The sequence below is a fragment of the Podarcis filfolensis genome (assembly GCF_964270895.1).
Source record: "Podarcis filfolensis genome assembly, chromosome: 1".
NCBI classification, from domain to species: Eukaryota; Metazoa; Chordata; class Lepidosauria; order Squamata; family Lacertidae; genus Podarcis; species Podarcis filfolensis.
The window spans coordinates 121,940,641-121,960,418 of NC_139604.1; the positions used below are offsets into that span (position 1 = coordinate 121,940,641).

Below are 19,778 nucleotides of genomic sequence, written 5' to 3' on the forward strand. Positions count from 1 at the left end.
GTTCTCATCGGTGCTGCTAAGATGCTCCCCCCTATGCTTCATGGGCAGGGAGTGTTCAGTTGCCTCCTGTTATGAGAAGTTTTAAAAGAATCTGTTTGCTCATGCCTTTAGCTCTTCCCTCCCGTGTGTTGACTAATTTCCTCAGCTCATTCATCTTCCCATTCAAATCCACAAAGCAGGTAACTTTTGGTTGTGCTTAGCCCTGTAGACACAAGGAGTGTTGGATTTCAAGCTCCCTTTATAAATCCCTTTGTTATGTTTGGGGCCACAGAACTAATAATGCAAACTTTCCCCCTGTCTGCTTCTGTTCAGTTGGATGCCAGCGACTCAAGTTCCAGCAGCAACCTTTCGCTTGCAAAAGTCAGGCCAAGTAGTGATCTCAACAACAGTACTGGACAATCCCCCCATCACAAAGTGCAGAGAAGTATATCTTCCAGCCAGAAGCAGCGACGGTACAGTGACCATGGTGAGCGGCCTTCTCATTATTTGGGAACTCTTGCTGCAGAAAGACGATTGCAAGCTACCTTATGAGAGAGTCTCTCTAAAACAGCCTTTCCCAAGCTTGGATGACCCATGATTGGGGAAAGGCTTCTTGAAAAGCTAAAGAAAAGATTGTGTTGAGGATGAAGAGTTCAGCATATGCTGAACCATGAGAAGTTTTAATTTGGTATTGAGAGACCAATTCTATGCCCCAACTGCTGTTATTGCAGATCTTGGTAATGCTTTGAGATAACCAGTTTCAAGCATTCTCGCCGTGTAAATTCTAAAGTGAGACAAAGGGTAGCCAGTTAGATACTTGGTGTGGTCCTGTTCTACTGTGATTAGTTATGCCACCGCCACTTGATCAAATACTCACGGCAAATTGAAAGGACAGTTGTTACAGAGAGTGATGGTTCTTTCAGAAGTTAAGCCATCAGTCCTCTCCCAATTGCCCATGTCATCTCTAGTTTCACTTCAGAGAGCTTTCCTTCCAGTAATGGCTATCAGTGAAAATGTCTACATTGTATTTACAGAGATATTTCATAGAACTGTGAAGAGATGCTAGACATATATTTCAAATATCTAGGAGCTATCTTCAGATACTTCAGGAACTTCATATGTGGGACTTTGTATGGGATTTGTATGGGATTTGACCCACCCAGAAATACTTAAACCCTTTCTCCCCTCACCATTCCGCAAATTGAAGAGCCCTAAAGACTGCCTAGCATCTCCAATTCTCACTAACTTTTTGAGTGTCCTGGTAAAAGGGAGACCCTATTACTTCTCAAAAGTTTGGTTTCTGTTGGCGATACTGACCAAGAAACTTCATTGGCAGGGAATAATTTCTTCCAGAAGAGACAAGTTCATTGTTTTGTTCTGCCATGTGGATCAGTTTCATTGAGACCTTTAACTAGGTGGTTTCAGTATGAGTTTTTTGCTTGTTTTTTTACATAGAAGGCTCCCTCACCTTGATAGCAGCCTATCATTAATAAGTTACTTTTAGCCAGCTGCAGCAGGTTTTTCTGGAATGCTTCGCTTTATATTGTACATTGGTGGCAAAGATGACACCCAAAATTTGTGGTAATCTACAAACTACAAACCTACTTAGGAGATATTTTGTAAATCTTCCAAACAAATAATCAGAATGTGGAGTGTCACAAATAAACTTGTTAAATTACTCCTAAGTTTGTAGTGTTAAAATGTTCATTTTAGACTTTTCATTTCCCCCACATTGCTCAGTGCTTTCTGGCAAAAATATTTATATCACACAACTACAGGTTTGGTTGGCTAATGGGTTGCTTTTCCTTATCAGTTTAATCACGTGTGCTTGCTTTGCCAGTACACCCCCTGGCATTCATAGTTGTTCTAGAGAAGACTTAATTAAGTATCTTGTGAAATTTCTAAGAAAAAGCACAAAAGCCCCTTCTTTCTATCCTACTGTGTTTGTGTTTGTGTGTGTTTGTCTTTGTTTTCTTTTTGACACTATTAGGTCAGCCTGTATTTAAAAGAACTTGGGGGACTGGGTGTTCAACAGTATTTCTTTGAATTTCCTCTCTCCTGAGCGGCTGTCATCTCTTCAACAAAGTCTACTAGTTATGCAGAGCAGCAACACACAGGCATTTGCCTTGTATGACCTAGTAAAAGCAACCTTCTACTGAGCTGAATGCACTGCAAAGTTTAACTGCAACCTGAAAAGGGGCAGCTTTTTTTCATGGAGTCTGGCTTGAAGTAGGCAAGCAAAAGTTTAAAGTTTCAGCTTTTTATGTTAGTGCAAAGATAAAAGCTAGAAACGTGGACCCGGGTGCCGCTGTGGTCTAAACCACTGAGCCTAGGGCTTGCCGATGGGAAGGTCGGCGGTTCAAATCCCCGTGACGGGGTGAGCTCCCATTGCTCGGTCCTAGCTCCTGCCAACCTAGCAGTTCCCAGCGGGAAGGTAAACAGCGTTTCCGTGCGCTGCTCTGGTTTCGCCAGAAGCTGCTTAGTCATGCTGGCCACATGACCCAAAAAAACTGTCTGCGGACAAACTTCGGCTCCCTTGGCCAGTAAAGAGAGATGAGTTCCGCAACCCCAGAGTTGTTCACGACTGGACTTAAGTCCCTTACCTTTTTTAAAGGCTAGCAAAGAGAACCAGAACTAAAACAGCCATCAAATATACTAAAACATCATACACAGAGACTCAAAATCAAATATTAAAAAGCCTGGGAGAACAAAAAAAATCTTAACTTGACCCCAGAAGGACAACAATGTTGGTGACACATGAACTTCTCTAGAAAGAGCATTGCATACCTACAGGGATTTCTCCCTTGTAGACACCCTCTGAGCTTCAGGTGGAGGGGACCACATGATGAAGAGCCTCCATAGATCACCTTTGGGTATGGATAGGTACATCCAAGAGGAGGTGTTTCATTTGCTATAAGCCATATAGAACTTTATACTCAATACCAGCATCTTGAATTGGACATGGGAGCTAACTTAAAGCCAGTGCAGGTCAGAACGGACCAATGAGATGTGTTCATAACAACTGCTTTCCATTTAAAACTTGCTGCTTTACTTTGCACCAGCTGAAATTTCTGGACTTCCAGCCCTGTGTTCAGCTCACTACAGCAATCCGAACGCCAATCATGGATCATTGCAGCTAGGTTATCCAGCTCCAGATAAGTTGGTAAAAGACACTCTGAGCCCTCAAGACCACTTGAGCCTCTAATGAAAAATGATGGATTCAAGGGCACCTAAAGCTACATACCAGATCACTCAGAGGGAATATGACCTTTACTATAGCTTGAATCTCATGCATCTGGACTGCAGAACCACCTACTAATAGTGTCTCCAGCTATATTCAGGCATTCTTCTGAAAACATGAGAATTCCTCCTCGCAGGAGGGTTTCTATGTGTAATCAGTCAAACATACTTTAAAACCCTCCTCAGACTTTGCACTACCTGAAGAGCAGCCCACATTCTCTTTACTCTTTATACTGTCAACGTTGTATAAAACCATATCTGTTAAACGCTTTTGATCATCACCACTGAGCTTCTTCATTGTTCTTTTTCATGGGTGGATCAAGGACACATACTGTTACTACTTTGTCTTAAAATATCTTGGAATCAAAATGTCTAATCCATCTCTGTGTGTTTTTCAGCTGGTCCATCTGTTCCTCCAGTAGTGGCATATCCAAAAAGAAGTCAAACTAGCACTACAGACAGTGACCTCAAAGAAGAAGGTATCCAGTCTCGGAAATCCAGCAGCACTGCTGGAGGAAGAGGAGTTGCTCCTGCTAGCCCTATGCTTGGGAATGCCAGCAATCCAAATAAGGCTGATATTCCTGAGCGTAAGAGAAGCTCTGCTGCACCCAATGTAAGTCATGGGATTTAAAAAAAACCATAAAGAGCTTGTTTGCATGCACATCTTTCTCATAGTTATCTCTTAGGCTTAATGTATCAGAAGTAGTTTATGGCATAGCTAATTTACAAGGTGTCCAACCATCAACTGTTCATTGAGCATTTTGGAAGCGCTGCACAGTGGGCTTTGCAAAGTGCCTTTTGGCCTAGCCCCACCCTTACCTGCCTCGCACCTGATATCAGGTGTAGGACGAGTGGATGCACCTTGCCTGAAATGGCCTCGTGCTTGAAATGGAGAGGTCTGGCAGCTGAGATATTTTGCCCTCAGAATTGTATCTTGGGAGAGACTGGAATCAAGCTTCTAGCTTGCACACTCCCTTGCCTTCCGACCTCACCGTGGAGGGAAGTGAGCAATGTAATGGGAGGTCTCTCATTCCGATAGTTGTGGTCCCCCATTTCTCCCTGCAGTGGCAAGAGTTTGTGAACCATTCTGATTCCTGGTCTTTGTATGTCCCTCGGAAAGGTCCAGGAGGGAAAGCACAGTATGTTCCCCCAGAGGCTCCTGAGGACAGCCTTACATGTGGGATGAGTCTTCCCTCTTACTGGATTGGATAGGCAGGGTCACATGCTCAAAGATCCTTGCTTGTGGGAGGAGCCATCCTCCGATCTCCAGTTTAGCCATGCCTGATTGTTGGGAAAGGAGAGTCCTGGATACTCAGCGCACACACATGTTCCTTTGTTTTCTTTCTCTGTGTTTTTTTCTGTGTTTTTTACCTTATTTTCCTTGCTTGGATTTATCGTTGAGATCTCAGCAGAAGCATCTGGAAAGTAACACCCAGAGAAGCACAGTATGTTTCTCTGAGTCTTTTCTGACTCAACCAGTCCAGTCCAGTCAACGCTATAAAGATATATGACAGCAAAAATATTTTTCTTCCCTTTGAATCTGGCATAGTTTTGCGGATTGTAAATTCTGCAAGATGTCTGGGATCTTGATAAATTTAGTCAGGGGAAGTTGTTTAACAAGCCTTTGCTTGTGCCATATTGCAGGCAGTGGAAGACCCTATCCTTCCTGAATTCCGCACCCACTCCCCTGGTCTAAAACAAATAAATTACTTTCTGCCACCATATGCCGCATACCAGTTTTTACTTGTGTCCACTACTTGTGTCCACATACTTGTGTCCACTACTATAGTTAATGGTGTATAAACATTATATTTTCCTTTTCTGTTGTATTACTAAATCTTCAAAGAACATGCACAGGATAATTGAGCATGTCCCATCTGTTTTTCTTTGCACTTTTAATTAGCCGGCTTTTTATCAAGGTGTTTTGCTTAGCCCTAGGACTTAGACAGAGACAACAGCTTTTGCAAGATTTCCCTCGCCAGTGAACGCTAGACTCTGTGACCTCCTTTCTTCTTGCAGCATTCCTTGAAACTTAGAGTGGGGGGAGGGGGGATGGTAATGGAATTGCCTGTTGCGTTACTTGTCCTTATTGGGATTTACCCCACTCTAGATTCACTGCACTATTCAGGAGGGAGAGAGATCAACCCTTTCAAGCTCTCCCTGTTCCCTCTAAAGCCTTTCTCCTGATGATATGCTTTGTCTGTTTTCAGTGCTTCTTAACACTTTTTAAAAACCATTCTGTTATCCACTAGCTCTTCTGTCATTCCTGGAAAATTGACCACCGGCTTGGGCATATCTCCACACTCTTTCTCTGTAAAGACAGAGGCAAAGTAATTATTTAACTTTCTTTGTGCTCCTGCCCCCAAACAAAATGTCATTTTTGAGTGGGCTTGTGGTTCTCTTCCTCTGTGCGTATGTGTACATATTTGAAAACGTTTTGTCCAACTCTTCTGCTGTATATCCTTTCTATTCTTTGTTTTAACTGTGTTTTCCTTCCAGCCTTGCTTTTTTGTGTTAAGTTTTTGTTTTTGTTCCCAGTGAACCTAATAATAATATTTAAGAGTTGTGCCTCGGCGTCTGTTAGCCTCTGAATTGTATTCTTATTTGGCACATAGTTTAGTTGGAAAATCTTTTATTTCGGAAGAACCATAAGATGTATATAAACAATTTGCATTTCCTTGAGTTCCAGTTTCCACATGAGTTGAGAGCTTATTCTAGTAAAAAGCTGAATTTGAACTGACCCTGTTCAAATTCGTAATAATACGTAGCAGCTGAAATATGAACACTGGAACATCTTACATTCACAAGTAGCTGTAAGATAACTTGGAGCCTAAGCATAATCAAATAAACCTGCTTTTTTCTAATAAGATCCTGGGTGACCCTTTCTTTTCTTTTTGGAAATGGACAAATGTGTTCTTTCTTTTTTAGAACAACACTGCGCCTGGGGCCATGACGCGGCGAAATACATATGTTTGTAGCGAAAGAACAACCGCAGACAGACATTCAGTCATTCAAAATGGCAAAGAGAGCAGGTAAGGGTATTTTAGGGGGAAAGCTTTCCATAATACAAAAGTCAGTTTTTTCCTTTTTATGGTACTTTTCAACAGACCTTCATCCTGCAGGATATCAGAGAGGCGCAAAGATAATAAAAGCAAGGCAGCTACATAAATGTTAACCTGCGTTGAATTTTTTTGGGGGCGCCATTTAACACTGGGAGCATGTATGCAACTGTTTTTCTTCTGCAAATAGTAAGCATGAACAAAAGCTAAAACAGATGTGGTGAACCTCTGGCCCCTGAGATGTTTCTGAACTACAGTGCCCATCCGCTAGAGCATGCACCAGATAAGCTCACTACTTGACCTTAGAATTACCTTGATAAATCCTAACTTGACATCCCTGAAAATAAAATGCAAAATGCATGATCCAGCCAATGCGAAGCACTTTAAATTCAGCAGATGTCAATAGAGATTTACACTGCAACCCTATGCATGTCTATGCAGAAATAGGTCCCACTGAGCTGAATGGAACTTATTCCTTGGTAAGATTAAATGTGACTGGATTATGCTGACGATTGTTTGTGAAGTCTGCAGAATCTATGTGTAATGTTGGTATGCTTGCTTCTGTTCAAAGCTTCCACTCAAGTTTTCTTTTAGTGTTTAGGCTTTTCCTGAAGCAGAAGGAAAGGAGAACAGCACCAAATATATATAATTTTAGTTTTCAGCACTTGTCCATGCTGAGAGATTTCTCTCCTGGCTTACAAGTCCTAAAGTAGGGTAGAGATCTAGATTCAGTATCTATGAAAGCGAAAATTACTTCTATGTAAACAAGTCAAAGCATGGAAGATGCTGGAAGAAAATGGCATGTTTTATTTCTGAAAGCACTCAGGTGTGTATTTCAGCTGCATCCACTATTGGGAGAGGCAGTAATTCATTATTTGTCTCCCGAGTAAGAAATGCTTTTGTCTTCTAGAAGAGCAACATACAATATGTCATGTGTGTTGTCTGCAACATGTGCTAAGTGCATTGCTGCAATAAAACAGGGGAATAAGACTAAGGGGTTGGGTTTTTTGCCTCCAAAGAAGAAACACATGTGATATGTTCCACATTGCAGTATTTTTTTAAAGACTAATTTATTTAATAGCTATTTGGGGGGGGGTTGCATTGAACCCAAAGAAACATCTGTGTGTATTGTGCATGTGTGAATGCACACACGCACACACTCTATGTGCTGCATTCTTAAATCCATGTTTCTTTGGCATCTCACACCCCACAATAAATTCCAGTTTAAACCATATTCACCTGCAGGTCTGCTAAATACTCACAGTACTGCTGCCCTGGAAACAAAGGGTTGTATCCAGTGGAGTCATCCCATTCACACAAAGATATCCATTTGCACAACAGAAATCCCCCCTCCCTGCATTAGATCTGATCTAAAGGGTTGGGGGGGGCTGAAAACACTTTGGAAGGGGGGGGGATTGGTTTCCACTTCACAAACAGATGTCCTTGCGCAAATAGGGCAACTTTGTCAGAAACAGCACAAAATGCATTTCTGATTAGTCTCTGATTGCAGGCAGCCTCTCGGCTTTCTCAGCTTGGGATTCACTGCTTTTCCCCCAACAAGCATTTAAAAAAAAAAAATTAAAGGCTGAGTTGTTGCTCTGCAGTGCAGTAAGACACCAGCATGACATGAAGAAACATTATAGGAAACAAATTAGCTCATTCTTGTGGATGACTAAATTGCCTGTCGTCTCCCACCAGGGCCTGTAATCCACTGGAGAATATGCAGCTCAGACAAAGGAGGCGGTGGCAGAAAAGAAGCAAGAAGGGCAGTTCACTATGACAGCACAGTGAGAAGTAGATTTTAAGATTCCTGGAAAGGCCTGTAGTTTCACCCACACACGTGGATGAATTTTGTGTGTGCGTGTTTAATGGCACAACTGCTTTGAGTGTCAGTTGTGAATGTTCATATAAAATCCAGTGTGCAGAGTAGTTCAAGGTAAACTACTTACATTGTGGCAAAGGTCCTGCAGGGTAATAATTTGTGCAGGATCTGTGTAGTCACATAAGACCCTTGGAATTTGATATTTTACTTTACTAGTTCCGAATTGTGCAGCCTCGAACCTCTTAAAAGAATGATATCTGCCCTGTAATTTTTCAAATTGGGAAAAAAAGTGGATGAAATACATCTGATTGTGTTTGAACTGGCTTTGGCAGGTCACTAGTTAGTTCAATAACGGAGGTTATTTGGAGGAGAAAAGCCTTGTATATTTTTGTCTCTGAGGCTGTGCAAAGTAGGTCGTCTTTTCAAACTGGACACACTTGTCATTGATTGTGTATGCCAGAGACAGAATGTTTTATTCCAGTGAATAAGGATAGGAAGACTGGTCAGTATTTGAAAGATCTGCAAATGACCACTTCCTCTACTGGCACGACTGGAAGAGCCTGCCTTTTAGACTCGCTTTTGTCTCTGGCCACCCATAACCTTTTTGTTTCTGTAGTTCTTGGATACCTAGAACACCTGGCGGCACTTGCTACAGTTTACATGAAGAACGATGCATATTGCTAAGGCATAAAAAACTTAGACGAGTCCTGCTGGATTAGACCAAAGGCCTGTCTGGTCCAGCATTCTTTTTCGGCACCCAGATGCCTAAGGGAAGCCTATAAGTAGAGTAAAAACTCAGTAGCACTGCCCTACTCATGATTCCCAGGAATGGGTGTTCAGAAACATAGTACCTTTGATACTGGAGGTTATATAACCATCATGACAGTAAGAGCTGTTTGACAGTGGAACAGACTCCCTCAGGAGGTGGTGGACTCTCCTTCCTTGGAGGTTTTTAAGCAGAGGTTGGACGGCTGTCCGTCATGGATGCTTTAGCTGAGATTCCTGCATTGCAGGGGGTGGGACCAGATGACCCCCCAGGAAGCCTTCCAACTCTACAATTCTGTGATTCTCTGATTCTGTTACTAGTACCCATCAGTAGTCTTTTTCTCCATGAATTTGTCCAATCCCCAAGTTGGTTGCCATCCTTCAATAGTGAATTCCATAATTTAACTGCGCCTAAGAAGAGTCTAAGGGACTCGGGTGGCACTGTGGGTTAAACCACAGAGCCTAGGGCTTGCCAATCAGAGGGTCGGCGGTTCGAATCCCCGCGAAGGGGTGAGCTCCTGTTGCTTGGTCCCTTCTCCTAGCAGTTTGAAAGCACATCAAAGTGCAAGTAGATAAATAGGTACCGCTCCAGTGGGAATGTAAACTGTGTTTCTGTGTGCTGCTCTGGTTCACCGGAAGTGGCTTAAGTCATGCTGGCCACGTGACCTGGAAGCTGTATGCCGGCTCCCTCGGCCAGTAAAGCGAGATGAGCACTGCAACCCCGGAGTCGGTCACGACTGGACCTAATGGTCAGGGGTCCCTTTACCTTTAAGAATAGTCTATCCTGCTAATTACCGTATCAGGCAGTAGTTAATTTAGAACATTAACTATGAACTGGAAGTTCTTGGGTGGAATCTTAGCCATCCATGAACCTGGCAGGACGTCCCATGCCATCCGTCCTCCTCCGCAGTTCTACACTTGTAATATGGCCCTGGATTAACATGCCTTAGTCAGGATGTATTTTGTCCTGTGCTGTTAAGGATCATAAACAACTCCTTTCTGTGACAAGCTAATTAAAGAAGATTTGAGCTTTCATATCTTTTTGAAGACCATGTGCTATTCCGGATAGCAATGGGGTGTGTCCCCCCCCCCCACCTGAAGCCCTGCCATCTGAATTCCAACCTCCCTTCAGGTGCAGGGTAGGAGGAAGGGAGCAAGAGCATTTCAGGATGTGGGACTGAAGTGAGCAGTGCTTGATTGATTGTGAGTAACGCAAGAAGTGAGGGATATGTGTGCAGTTATAAAATACATAACTTGTGGAGTGTGAAGATTTGGCCGGAAACGCTTGGTCTAGTACTTTTTGCCCAAGCAGGGGACTCAATAAACAGCATTTTCAGTCTTGTCGTAGTCTGTCTTGCATTGTCAGGAGAAGACGGCATAGAGACTACAGTTGCATGTAACAGTAAGCCATAGTTTAGCAGTGTGTGTATTAGGGAACAAAGTGAATGCTAACCACAGTTCCAGTTCTGTTACTTGAACATAGACGGAAAAGCTGTATTGTTTTTAACACTCGATTGGAAGCCGTCCAGAGTGGCTGGAGAGACTCAGCCAGATGGACGGGATATAAATAATAATACATTATTATTATTATTATTATTATTATTATTATTATTATTATTATTATTCCAATCCACTCCTTGTTCTAAATGGTTTAGTTTCAGCATTGCATGCAAATGTGGTCAATGAGTTCCCTTTTGACTGGAAAAACTATAGCCGGTCGCATAATTTTTAATTGGCATAGGATAAGTATTTGCTTAGGTTTCACTACTGCAGTAGTGAAATGGCCTTGTTGTTGTTGCTGTTGTTGTTAATAATTTATACCCCACCTTTTCTCTGTTTACTCAAGGCTGCTGACAGATTAAAAACAAAAACTGCTAAAAACATAGAAAAAGCAATCATGAAAAACAGTTAAACCTTGGTAAAACTAGAACTATATACATATATGAAACCTGTTTAAAACATGCAAACAATTACAGTAAGAACAGTACGGGACCAGCCATTTGTATAGTCGAAAGTAACTTAGAGAAGGAAAGAGGCTAATAGTTCAGAGGTAGAGCACATGTTCGCATGCACAAGATCCCAGATTGAAGCCCTTCCATCTCTAGTTAAAGGTTTTGGGTAGTAGGACTAGGCGTGAGTTCTGCTTGAGACCTTAGAGAGATTCTTGACATTCCGAGTAGACAGGACTAAGCTGGATGGACGAATAGCCTGCCGCTCAATAGAAAGCAGCTTTATATGTTTGTGACCAGCAAGGAAATGTTCCCCTAACCCGTTGTGGACTTGATTGTGCATATGAGCGTTCAGCCTAAGTCGGAAGATGTTTGTGGGAGAAAAGGTGTTCGCTTTTGAGTTTGCATCTTTGTCATTGGTCCATCATGCTATTCTTTCTGCCTCTGCCTGAACCCAACCCCCCCCCCCTCGCAGCCTGGCTGAAATGTTCGCTTGTGCAGCTAGCCCTGATACAGTTTATACTACATCCTCCACCAGTGTTCGGCTGCGATACCAGAAGTCGATGTCCATGTCGGCTTCTGTGCATGCGAAGATGATGTTACCTCCAGTAAACAATGGTGCAGATAACTTCAGGTCTATGTAAGAAATGCTGGCATTGTTGTGAAACTAACTGGCACCCATTGTTGCTTAACTCTGCGCTAAGGAAATTCTAGTTCTAGATAGTGCTAGAAATTGATGCTACCTAGAAGGTGTGTTCTCTCCCTGCCCTCCCTTTATCTTTTGGTGGTCAAGGTTGTTTGTGCTGTGATCCCTTAATGAACATCTTGAGTGTTCTTTACTGCTGTCCAAATTCCTCCAGATAATGTAATATATGTTGTGATTTTGTATAGCTTCGGAAAATATTAGAATTAATATTTTCGATTAGAGTGATATTCTGGAAATCTGTTCTCAGATTATCAACATAGAAAATACTCAGTTCCTTTCTTGCAGTAGGGGTTTTCTTTTTGCCCTGCAAACCCAGGTTTTTAGATCTCCTGTTTGCTTCTAGAGTGTTTGTGGGTTGTTGGTTTTTTTTAATGAATCATTTATGTACTGCAGTAATGCTCCCTCTAGATTGTAATCTATAAACCTTGCTCTGTACCGTATTGTAGAGGCACCTAATGCTCCTCGTAAACATGTACAGGCAACTCTTCATTTACTTGCGATCTATTTGTGTGCGAGACCCACCCCAGGGTCTCCTCATGAGGTGGAGGGCTTCTCTGTGTGAGCTGGAGGGCCAGTGGGACTGTCTCAGATGACTCTTGGGAAGCATTGATTGCTGCTGTGCTACCCCGCACATCAGCTGTTAGGCAGTGAAGCAGAGCAGCTCAGCAAAATCCCGCTGCCCCTCTGGCTCATGACGAGACCTCTTCAGGCTCTGAGGTGGGTCTCCTCGCAAGTCATTAGGACTCTCCAGGGTGCTCCCCATTTTATGTGATTTTGCATATGCATACAGGAGTCTGGCCCGGAACGAAAATGGGGAGTCACCTGCACTTGTATTAGCCTTGTAGAGATTGGAGTTTCTGTGGTGGAATTTTTAACTTAACCCGTGATCTTATTCCAGCGCTATTCCTGATCAGAGAACTCCAGTTGCTTCAACTCACAGCATTAGCAGCGCAACAACACCTGACCGTATCCGTTTCCCAAGAGGAACTGCCAGTCGCAGCACTTTCCATGGCCAGCTCAGAGAACGGCGCACTGCCACTTACAATGGACCCCCTGCATCGCCCAGCCTGTCTCATGAAGCAACCCCACTTTCGCAGACACGAAGCAGGGGCTCCACTAACCTGTTCAGTAAATTGACTTCAAAGCTGACGAGGAGGTATGTATTATTTTATTTTTTTAAAAAAACATAATTTTAGCAGAAATTTGCTTGGCACAGTTATTCTCCATATCCAAGAACTTAATCTAACCATGCTGCAGTTCAGCTTTTACAAGTTTAATATTCACCTTCCAAGTAGTGGGAGTTTCAGTTGACATACATAGAACTTAGCTTTTAGTATTTGCCTTTTCTTTTATCAAACGTATATACACACTTCTCCAAAAAGCAATGTGGTTGCTCTGGTGCTGCAGAGAGGATTGTGGTTTGCATTGTTAATCTACAAGACTGGTTACTTAAATTGTGAGGGGTGGGAAAGCAAGCTTAAATCAGCCCGTCTTTAGAAGGCGAGACATGTCAAGAATAGTAGCCTGCAGTAATGATGAACAATGTAATTGGCTAATAACTGAAGTTTTCCCTTGGGAAATCTAATCAACAGAAGCTCACTTCAGCCCTTTGCAAGAAGTGAAATTTTCTTTCTCGCCCACTTGCTAGTATAAGCTAGCTGAACTTTTCAGGAATCCTGACACTTTGAAAGCTTAGCTACTCTGTAGCTTCACATACTGTTGGTTAACCGCTGAAGTATACCCAGGAGAATGATTAGTCAGTATTCCATAGGAGAAAACCCTAAAACCCTAGCTTTAGACACCTCAGGATTTAGTAATGCAAAGCTTCCTAAAGAAAACAGAAGCAGATGGATAGCCTAGGTACTGGTGTGCAGGGTTGCGACTGCTAGTCCCAAAACGGGAAACTGAGAAATGTAAAATATAGTTCCAAACTTAATCAGATTTGTATTTTGCAAGTAAGCTTTCACTTGCTTAAGAGTTACAACTTTGCTCTTTCCAGGACATGCTCCGGAAGCAGAAATGGCCTCATAGACATCTGTCTGTGCTCAGAACAGTGTTCTTAACATGGGTCTCTTAGATGCAGTTTCCTATAACAGATTTATGCATACCACTAATTAACTGAAGGGTGCAGAAAGCCTTGTGGTTGATCCAGAAGCTGCAGCTGGTGCAGAACCTAGCAGCTAGGTTGCTTGTGAGTGCAAACTATGGTCAGCACGTAACACCTTGCTTGTGGGATTTGCACTGGCTGCCAGTTTGCTACCAGGCCAGGTTCATGGTGTTGGTACCCACATATAAGCCCCTGTACAGCTTGGGACCCAGTTATTTGAGTGACAGCGTTAAATACCCAGTAGATCACTGCAGTCTGCAGGAGAGTCTTTCCTGCAAGTTCCAAAGATCTCAGAAGCCCACTCTGCAGTAACTTGGAGCAGGGCTTTTTGCGTGCCAGTCCCTCTCCTGTGCAATAACATTCCTGTCGAAATACAGCAGGCACCCACTATCTGGAAAGAGTGGAAGGCATTTTCATTCCAGTAGGCTTTACCAGTAGGATAAATTGATCTTTTACAATGGTGTGTCCACTTGTTAAAGAGTTTTAGTCTTGTTTTAAATATATATATATATTTCTATTTTTCAACTGTTTTTAATTATGTATAAATCCCATTGGGGCAGTGGTTTAGAAGGGATTAAGAAATTTAATTTAGTAATAGTAGTAATAATAGTTTGGTTTCAGAGGACATCGTTTTTATGTAGAGAACCCCAGTCCTCAGCATCTCTAGCTAAAAGGGGTCTCAAATAGCAGGACTGGGAAAGAGATTGACTGGAGAAGTTCTCCAGGCTCTCAGGCCAGATGATGTGACAATGTCGAATAATTTTTGTGTGTGCTTTGTTGTGACACAGCGCTCATTCAGGAAAAAGAGATAAACACTGAGCTGTCTTCCTGTAAGCCACTGTTGTTGGACCACTGAGACATATATTTTGCTCAGCCTATTTTAGTTAATGTTGTTTTACCATTTAATACAGACATATATATTTCATCCTTGTCCACGCTTCACAGATCTTGCAGCCTTTGCAGGTCTGGTGTCTGTGTGTCATCTGTCATGCATTTTTTTGCCGGGGGGGGGGATTTCGATGAACTCTTAAGCCTCACTACCCAGCTTCACAGACTTTCCACAACATTCAGAGACTTCACTTTAGAAGCAACTTAGCTGTTTCAACTTAAAATGATTTTTGCAAGGGACTTCAAGTGTTACAGTGCCTTGCCTGGTTTGTCATTATTTCCTTTTGCACTTAAGACACATAAGCGATAATTGGCGCTGTAATTATTTGCTTTTCACACCTTGAATAAGCTGTTTAGTTGCATCAGCAGTTCGCAGTATTTGTGTTCTTTCACAATGTGATTATAGACTGAAGTTTTCAAACTTCCATTCTAGTTACACTGGAAGTTTTGTTGTCACTAATAGTTCTGTTTTAGGGTCTTCTCGCTGTTGTAGAAATTAAGCATTTTCCTTGTCTGTGAGCACAAGGTCTTGCAGTCCTATTTTTCCTGTGTGCATTAATTGGAAAGGGTTATGAAGTCACATTCAGCCTAAGCTCTGAATCCTTTTCCTAGAAGATACTCTATTTCTATTCTGAGTTTTGTTTTGTTTCTTGGTAACCCCAAGGGCTTTAAAAGTCACCCTTTGCACACAATGCTAAACAATGGTTTAGTGTAACTTGCTGGACAGTAGAGATTTGCTGCAAGCCTCAGGCTTGGGTACTCCATTTCCTCCTATGCAGCTGGGGAAAAGGAACTTAGTCAGAATTTTACTTCCCACGAAACCTAGTTTGCCTTACTAGTCAGTTTCTTTTTAAAAACTAAAAGCCAACTTAAAGCCATAGGTTATGAAGTAGGCTTGCTTAACTACAGTTTGCTTTAAACCATTACCCCTGGTTTGTACATATCAATATCAAGTTTTATGGAAAGCAAAGCTAAACTTTACTGAAGTTCTCCCCACTGTCCAGGAGGGGAAGAGGAGAGCATGCATGCCCAACACAACTCTTACTTACTCGTGAACGTACAGTGGAACCTCGTGTTATGGACGGGATCCGTTCTGGAGGCCCATCCGTAACACGAAACTGATGCAAGCGGAAGTGCCGCATTTGCACATGTGCGCGGTGAAACCCGGAAGTAACCTGTTTCTGTGCTTCCGGGTTGCCATGGGACACAACACGAAAATACATAACCTGAAGCAGACGCAACATGAGGTATGACTGTAGTACTAAACCATGTGTCTACTGTACACAGACAACTGTAATATAATTTGCCTTTACTTGGCTATCAAATTCAGAAAGCAGAAATGATGTGAAGGATTTCTCATATGTGCAGGGGAGTGACTGGGGAAGAAAGTGTTGAATTCTCCTTAACACTGAAGATCCATCCATCCATTCCAATAACCATCATGTATTTCCAGAGTGAATTTGAAACTGTTTCCGTATTTCATTGAGTTAGTCTTATGTGTCTCGTTTGTTGAATGGATTTTCAAATTTCATACCAACACATTTTAATTATTATTTTGGCTTAATTTCTTTTAGAAACATGTCATTCAGGTTTATCAAAAGGTAGGATTTTACTTCTATTTTCAGAACCAGCTCTCGCAATTAACATTGAATTTGGCTTTCTAGCCTTGGTTTTTCTTTAAAACAAATTGAAACAAAACTAAACTTTCCGCTGAGAACTAAATACTCTTCACATACCCAAGATAAGTAAAGAAATTCATTAACCAATGAATAATCCCTATGGATCTCTGGCACCTGAATAATAATGAAATGCAAAGCATGTCTTATGCGCTCTACTTACTTTGATAGTACCAAAAAATAATTTTGTTCTTTATACTAATACACTTAGCATGCTTATGGTTGAAAAATGATATGTTCAGTAATATTGATTAAAAGTGTAATACAAAGGTAAGTAATTCTCTACTTGCTTTATCAATCTTAATTTCAGCTTAAGAGCCATTTTAGTTTATTTGCCACTCACTGGTGATAATATATTTGGAACCTAGTCCTGGGTTTTTACTTTTTTAAAAATACAAATAATACCATGAAGATCTCTTGAGACATAGTCAGAACTATAAACACCTCTCTTGTTAGCAACATGCTTGGTTGAGTTTGCATTCATGGTTCTGGAATGGAGATATGCTTCTCAGCTGTTTGATGAAAAGAGCATTGTTAGGCAGCATTGGAGGTAAGGATCTCCACTGTTTGCTTGGTATTCATAGAAAAAGTAGAAGTATTTACATTTGGCCCGCCACATTTGAGAACCATCTAAACAAGAGAGACGTTTGTATGTTAAGATAACAGTAGACCAGGCACTTTGAAAGAAATTGAAGTGCAAGAAATGGGTAAGTTTCAAGCCATCCTGCAAAGATAGCATTGTACTTGCCACACATGGCTTTTGGCATGTGAATTCATAGCTTGTGGCAAGGAGGGGGAAATGGTCCTGTCCCCCCCTTTCACATAGTTTTTGGTTTCTAAAAGATTAATGCACACCCCACTATGCATACGAGAGTTGGTCAGTTCAGTGTGTCTCTGCTATTCACAGCGCTGCTGGCATTAGAGAAATGACACAGCTCAGTGGTAGAGAATTGGGCCCAAAGTAACAAAAGGAATTTCAGTAATGGGCAAAGCTAAGGTTCTGCACTGTAAGCTTTAGCAGCACAATTTAACAAGGATATTGACAAGCTGAAAAGTGTGCAGATGATGAAGGGTCTGTAAAGCGAGCCTTATGAGGAACGGTTGAAGGAGTTGGGAGTGTTGAGCCTGGAAAAGAGGAGACAGAGGAGATACGATAGCCATCTTCAAAGAGCTTAAGGGCTGTCACATGAAGGATGAAACAAGCTTGTTTTCGCCTGCTTTGGGGCGGTAGGACTCGAACAGTTACAAGAAAGGAGATTCCAGCTGGAATCTGTCAGAATAACTTTATGACAGTAAGAGCTGTTTGACAGTAGAACAGACTCCTTGAAAGGTTGTGGACTCTCCTTCCTTGGAGGTTTTTAAGCAGAGGTTGGATGCTCATCTGCCTTGGATGCTTTAGTTGCGATTCCTGTATTGCAGCGGGTTGGGCGAGATGGCTCTTGGGGTCCCTTCCAACTCCACCAGTCCATGAATCTAAGGAACACAAAAATGTGTTTGCCCACATCTGGAGTGGAGCCTTTAACCAGGGCGCAGTAGTTTTCCAGATTAAGCTAGAGTTAAAGTGTACGATCTTTGGGACACATTAATAGGTTACCCAACGACAAAAAACGAGCTAGAGCCCAGGCAGTTTCCGTAAAACCTGTTGCTGTATCATTGATTGTAAGTGCCTGGTTGCGTGTTTCATCAGCTGAGAGGCAGTTAAATGAACCACAGCAGTTCCTAAAGTGTGTTGATTATTCAGAGCTTTGAAAGTACAGAAGTGTCTTTTGATATCTCTAAATAGATAAAATCCTATTTTGTCCTCTAAGGCTAGGTAAGACATCTCCACAATGTCAATGCATTTTCAGATGTATGGTCACTTATGGAACTTTTTGAAGTTGGACTGTCTCCAGTGACCACCTGTGGTTGCTCCCATGCTTTTAGGCATTTCCCCCCTGCGATATCGGCTTTTTCTGTAATGGATACATAACATTTGTGGTACCCTGGTTTGTGATATGGCTGCATTGAATGTTTTATCACTTCACTTATTTATGTGTATTTAACCTGTTCTGTTAAATATTTTGAATCCCCTGAAAGCACAACCTTAGCTGGACTGCTTGACATCCTTAATTTAATTTTGCAGTGCAAATCTGATATTAGTGTACTTTGTCAAATTTTCTCAAGCAAGCACATGTCCCCATCCCAATAGTTAGCAGATTATGAAACCAGTGGTTTGTTTACAGTACAGTAGACCTGCAACATATGCGGGCGTTATGTTCTGAGGATAGTGCATAAAGCCAAAATAGCATATTGTCAAAACACATTGGGTGCTAATGGCAGGTAGGGTGCCAAAGTTTTTTCCCCCCAGATGACCACCCCCTTTCCACTCCCTTTTTAATTTTTTGAAGAATAGTTTTGCCAAGTCCATAATGCTGAATGCACACAAGTTAAATGCTCATCACTTGTAGGCCTACTGCATTGCTCTTTTTAATTTTGAAATATTTATATTGTGCCTTCCCAAAGAGTGCCAGATGGCTAACAAAGAAGAATGCAATATGTAAATAAAAAAAAATACAATCTGCCAGTCAAATTACAGTGAAACACAAAGGTATCATCATAACAGGGCACCAAAGGTATTGTTATAACAGGGCACCAAAACCATCAGGATAGGATAACAAGATCAGTAAAAAAACAAAGTTCACTAAAACCCCTTCCACCACCATCCTAAGGATGTCCATCTGCTTGTGCAATGGAAACCCACTTGCATGGATTTTGATTTTTCTTTACTGCTCAGCAGGATCCCTAACCTTCCAGAGGACATCGGGGGGGGGGGCGCTGCAGGGACAAGAGAAGAGGAAGCACAAGTAGATGCCCACTCTCACTAGGTTGGCTTTCACCCTGTATGGCCCAAATGTGACATTCACTTTTTGAATTCTTCAAGAATCCTTTTTATTTCAGAATGTTAACATGCATATGACACACTCACACTTTCATGCATGCAGGGGAATAATTGTACTGTATAAGTGAATCACAACTGAATTATCAGATGAATTTCATTCTGTAGCCCTCTCTTTCTTGAAGCCATCCTGTTTGTGCAACTAGGAAGTGTCTCATGAAAGCCATATGTTCTTCTGGGGACTCATTGCAAATATTCATGTGCCATGAATTTTGCCGTTTTAAGAACGTCTCGGTCACTCTTAATCAAGTGGACAGGGAAGGGCCTTAGCTCAGTGACGGATAATCTGCTTTGCATGTGGAAGGGCTCAGGTTCAATCGCTGGCATCTCCTGACACCCGTCTAAAATCCTGGAGAGGTGCTGCTGCCAGTTGGTATAGATAATACTGAGATGAATGGACCAGCGGTCTGACTCAGTAAAAGGCAGCCTCCTACATTTCTGTGATTGGGTGCTTAATTTTTATCTTGAAGCATGGTCAGTTCTTGCTGTTATGAAAAGATTTTGAACAGTTGGTGCATTTACTGGTACAAATTCCCTTTATATAACTGGTTTGACAAATCAATGGATTGTGGGATAAGATGACAATTCAGTTTTTGTTACTGGATTCTGACTATTTCCGGTATACCTCGACTTTCTCCATGCATTCGTATTG

The 19,778-nt window shown here is 41.9% G+C and overlaps 1 protein-coding gene and 1 long non-coding RNA gene across 9 annotated transcripts in view; one reads left to right on the plus strand and one right to left on the minus strand.

The window, feature by feature from the left end:
* Positions 1-19,778, plus strand: part of MARK3 (microtubule affinity regulating kinase 3) — a 67,830-nt gene that overhangs the window by 44,365 nt on the left and 3,687 nt on the right. For 4 of the 8 annotated variants that reach the window (XM_083613425.1, XM_083613428.1, XM_083613427.1 and 1 more), the window contains 5 exons: positions 313-466; positions 3,618-3,832; positions 6,148-6,251; positions 12,419-12,676; positions 16,090-16,116. In XM_083613425.1, coding sequence (XP_083469551.1) covers positions 313-466; positions 3,618-3,832; positions 6,148-6,251; positions 12,419-12,676; positions 16,090-16,116 — 758 coding nt within the window. The remainder of the gene's footprint in view (positions 1-312; positions 467-3,617; positions 3,833-6,147; positions 6,252-12,418; positions 12,677-16,089; positions 16,117-19,778) is intronic. The other 4 variants (XM_083613426.1, XM_083613430.1, XM_083613432.1 and 1 more) reach the window with 1 other exon arrangement.
* LOC310766605 overlaps positions 1-19,778 on the minus strand; it is a 157,834-nt gene that overhangs the window by 14,282 nt on the left and 123,774 nt on the right. The window lies entirely within an intron of this gene.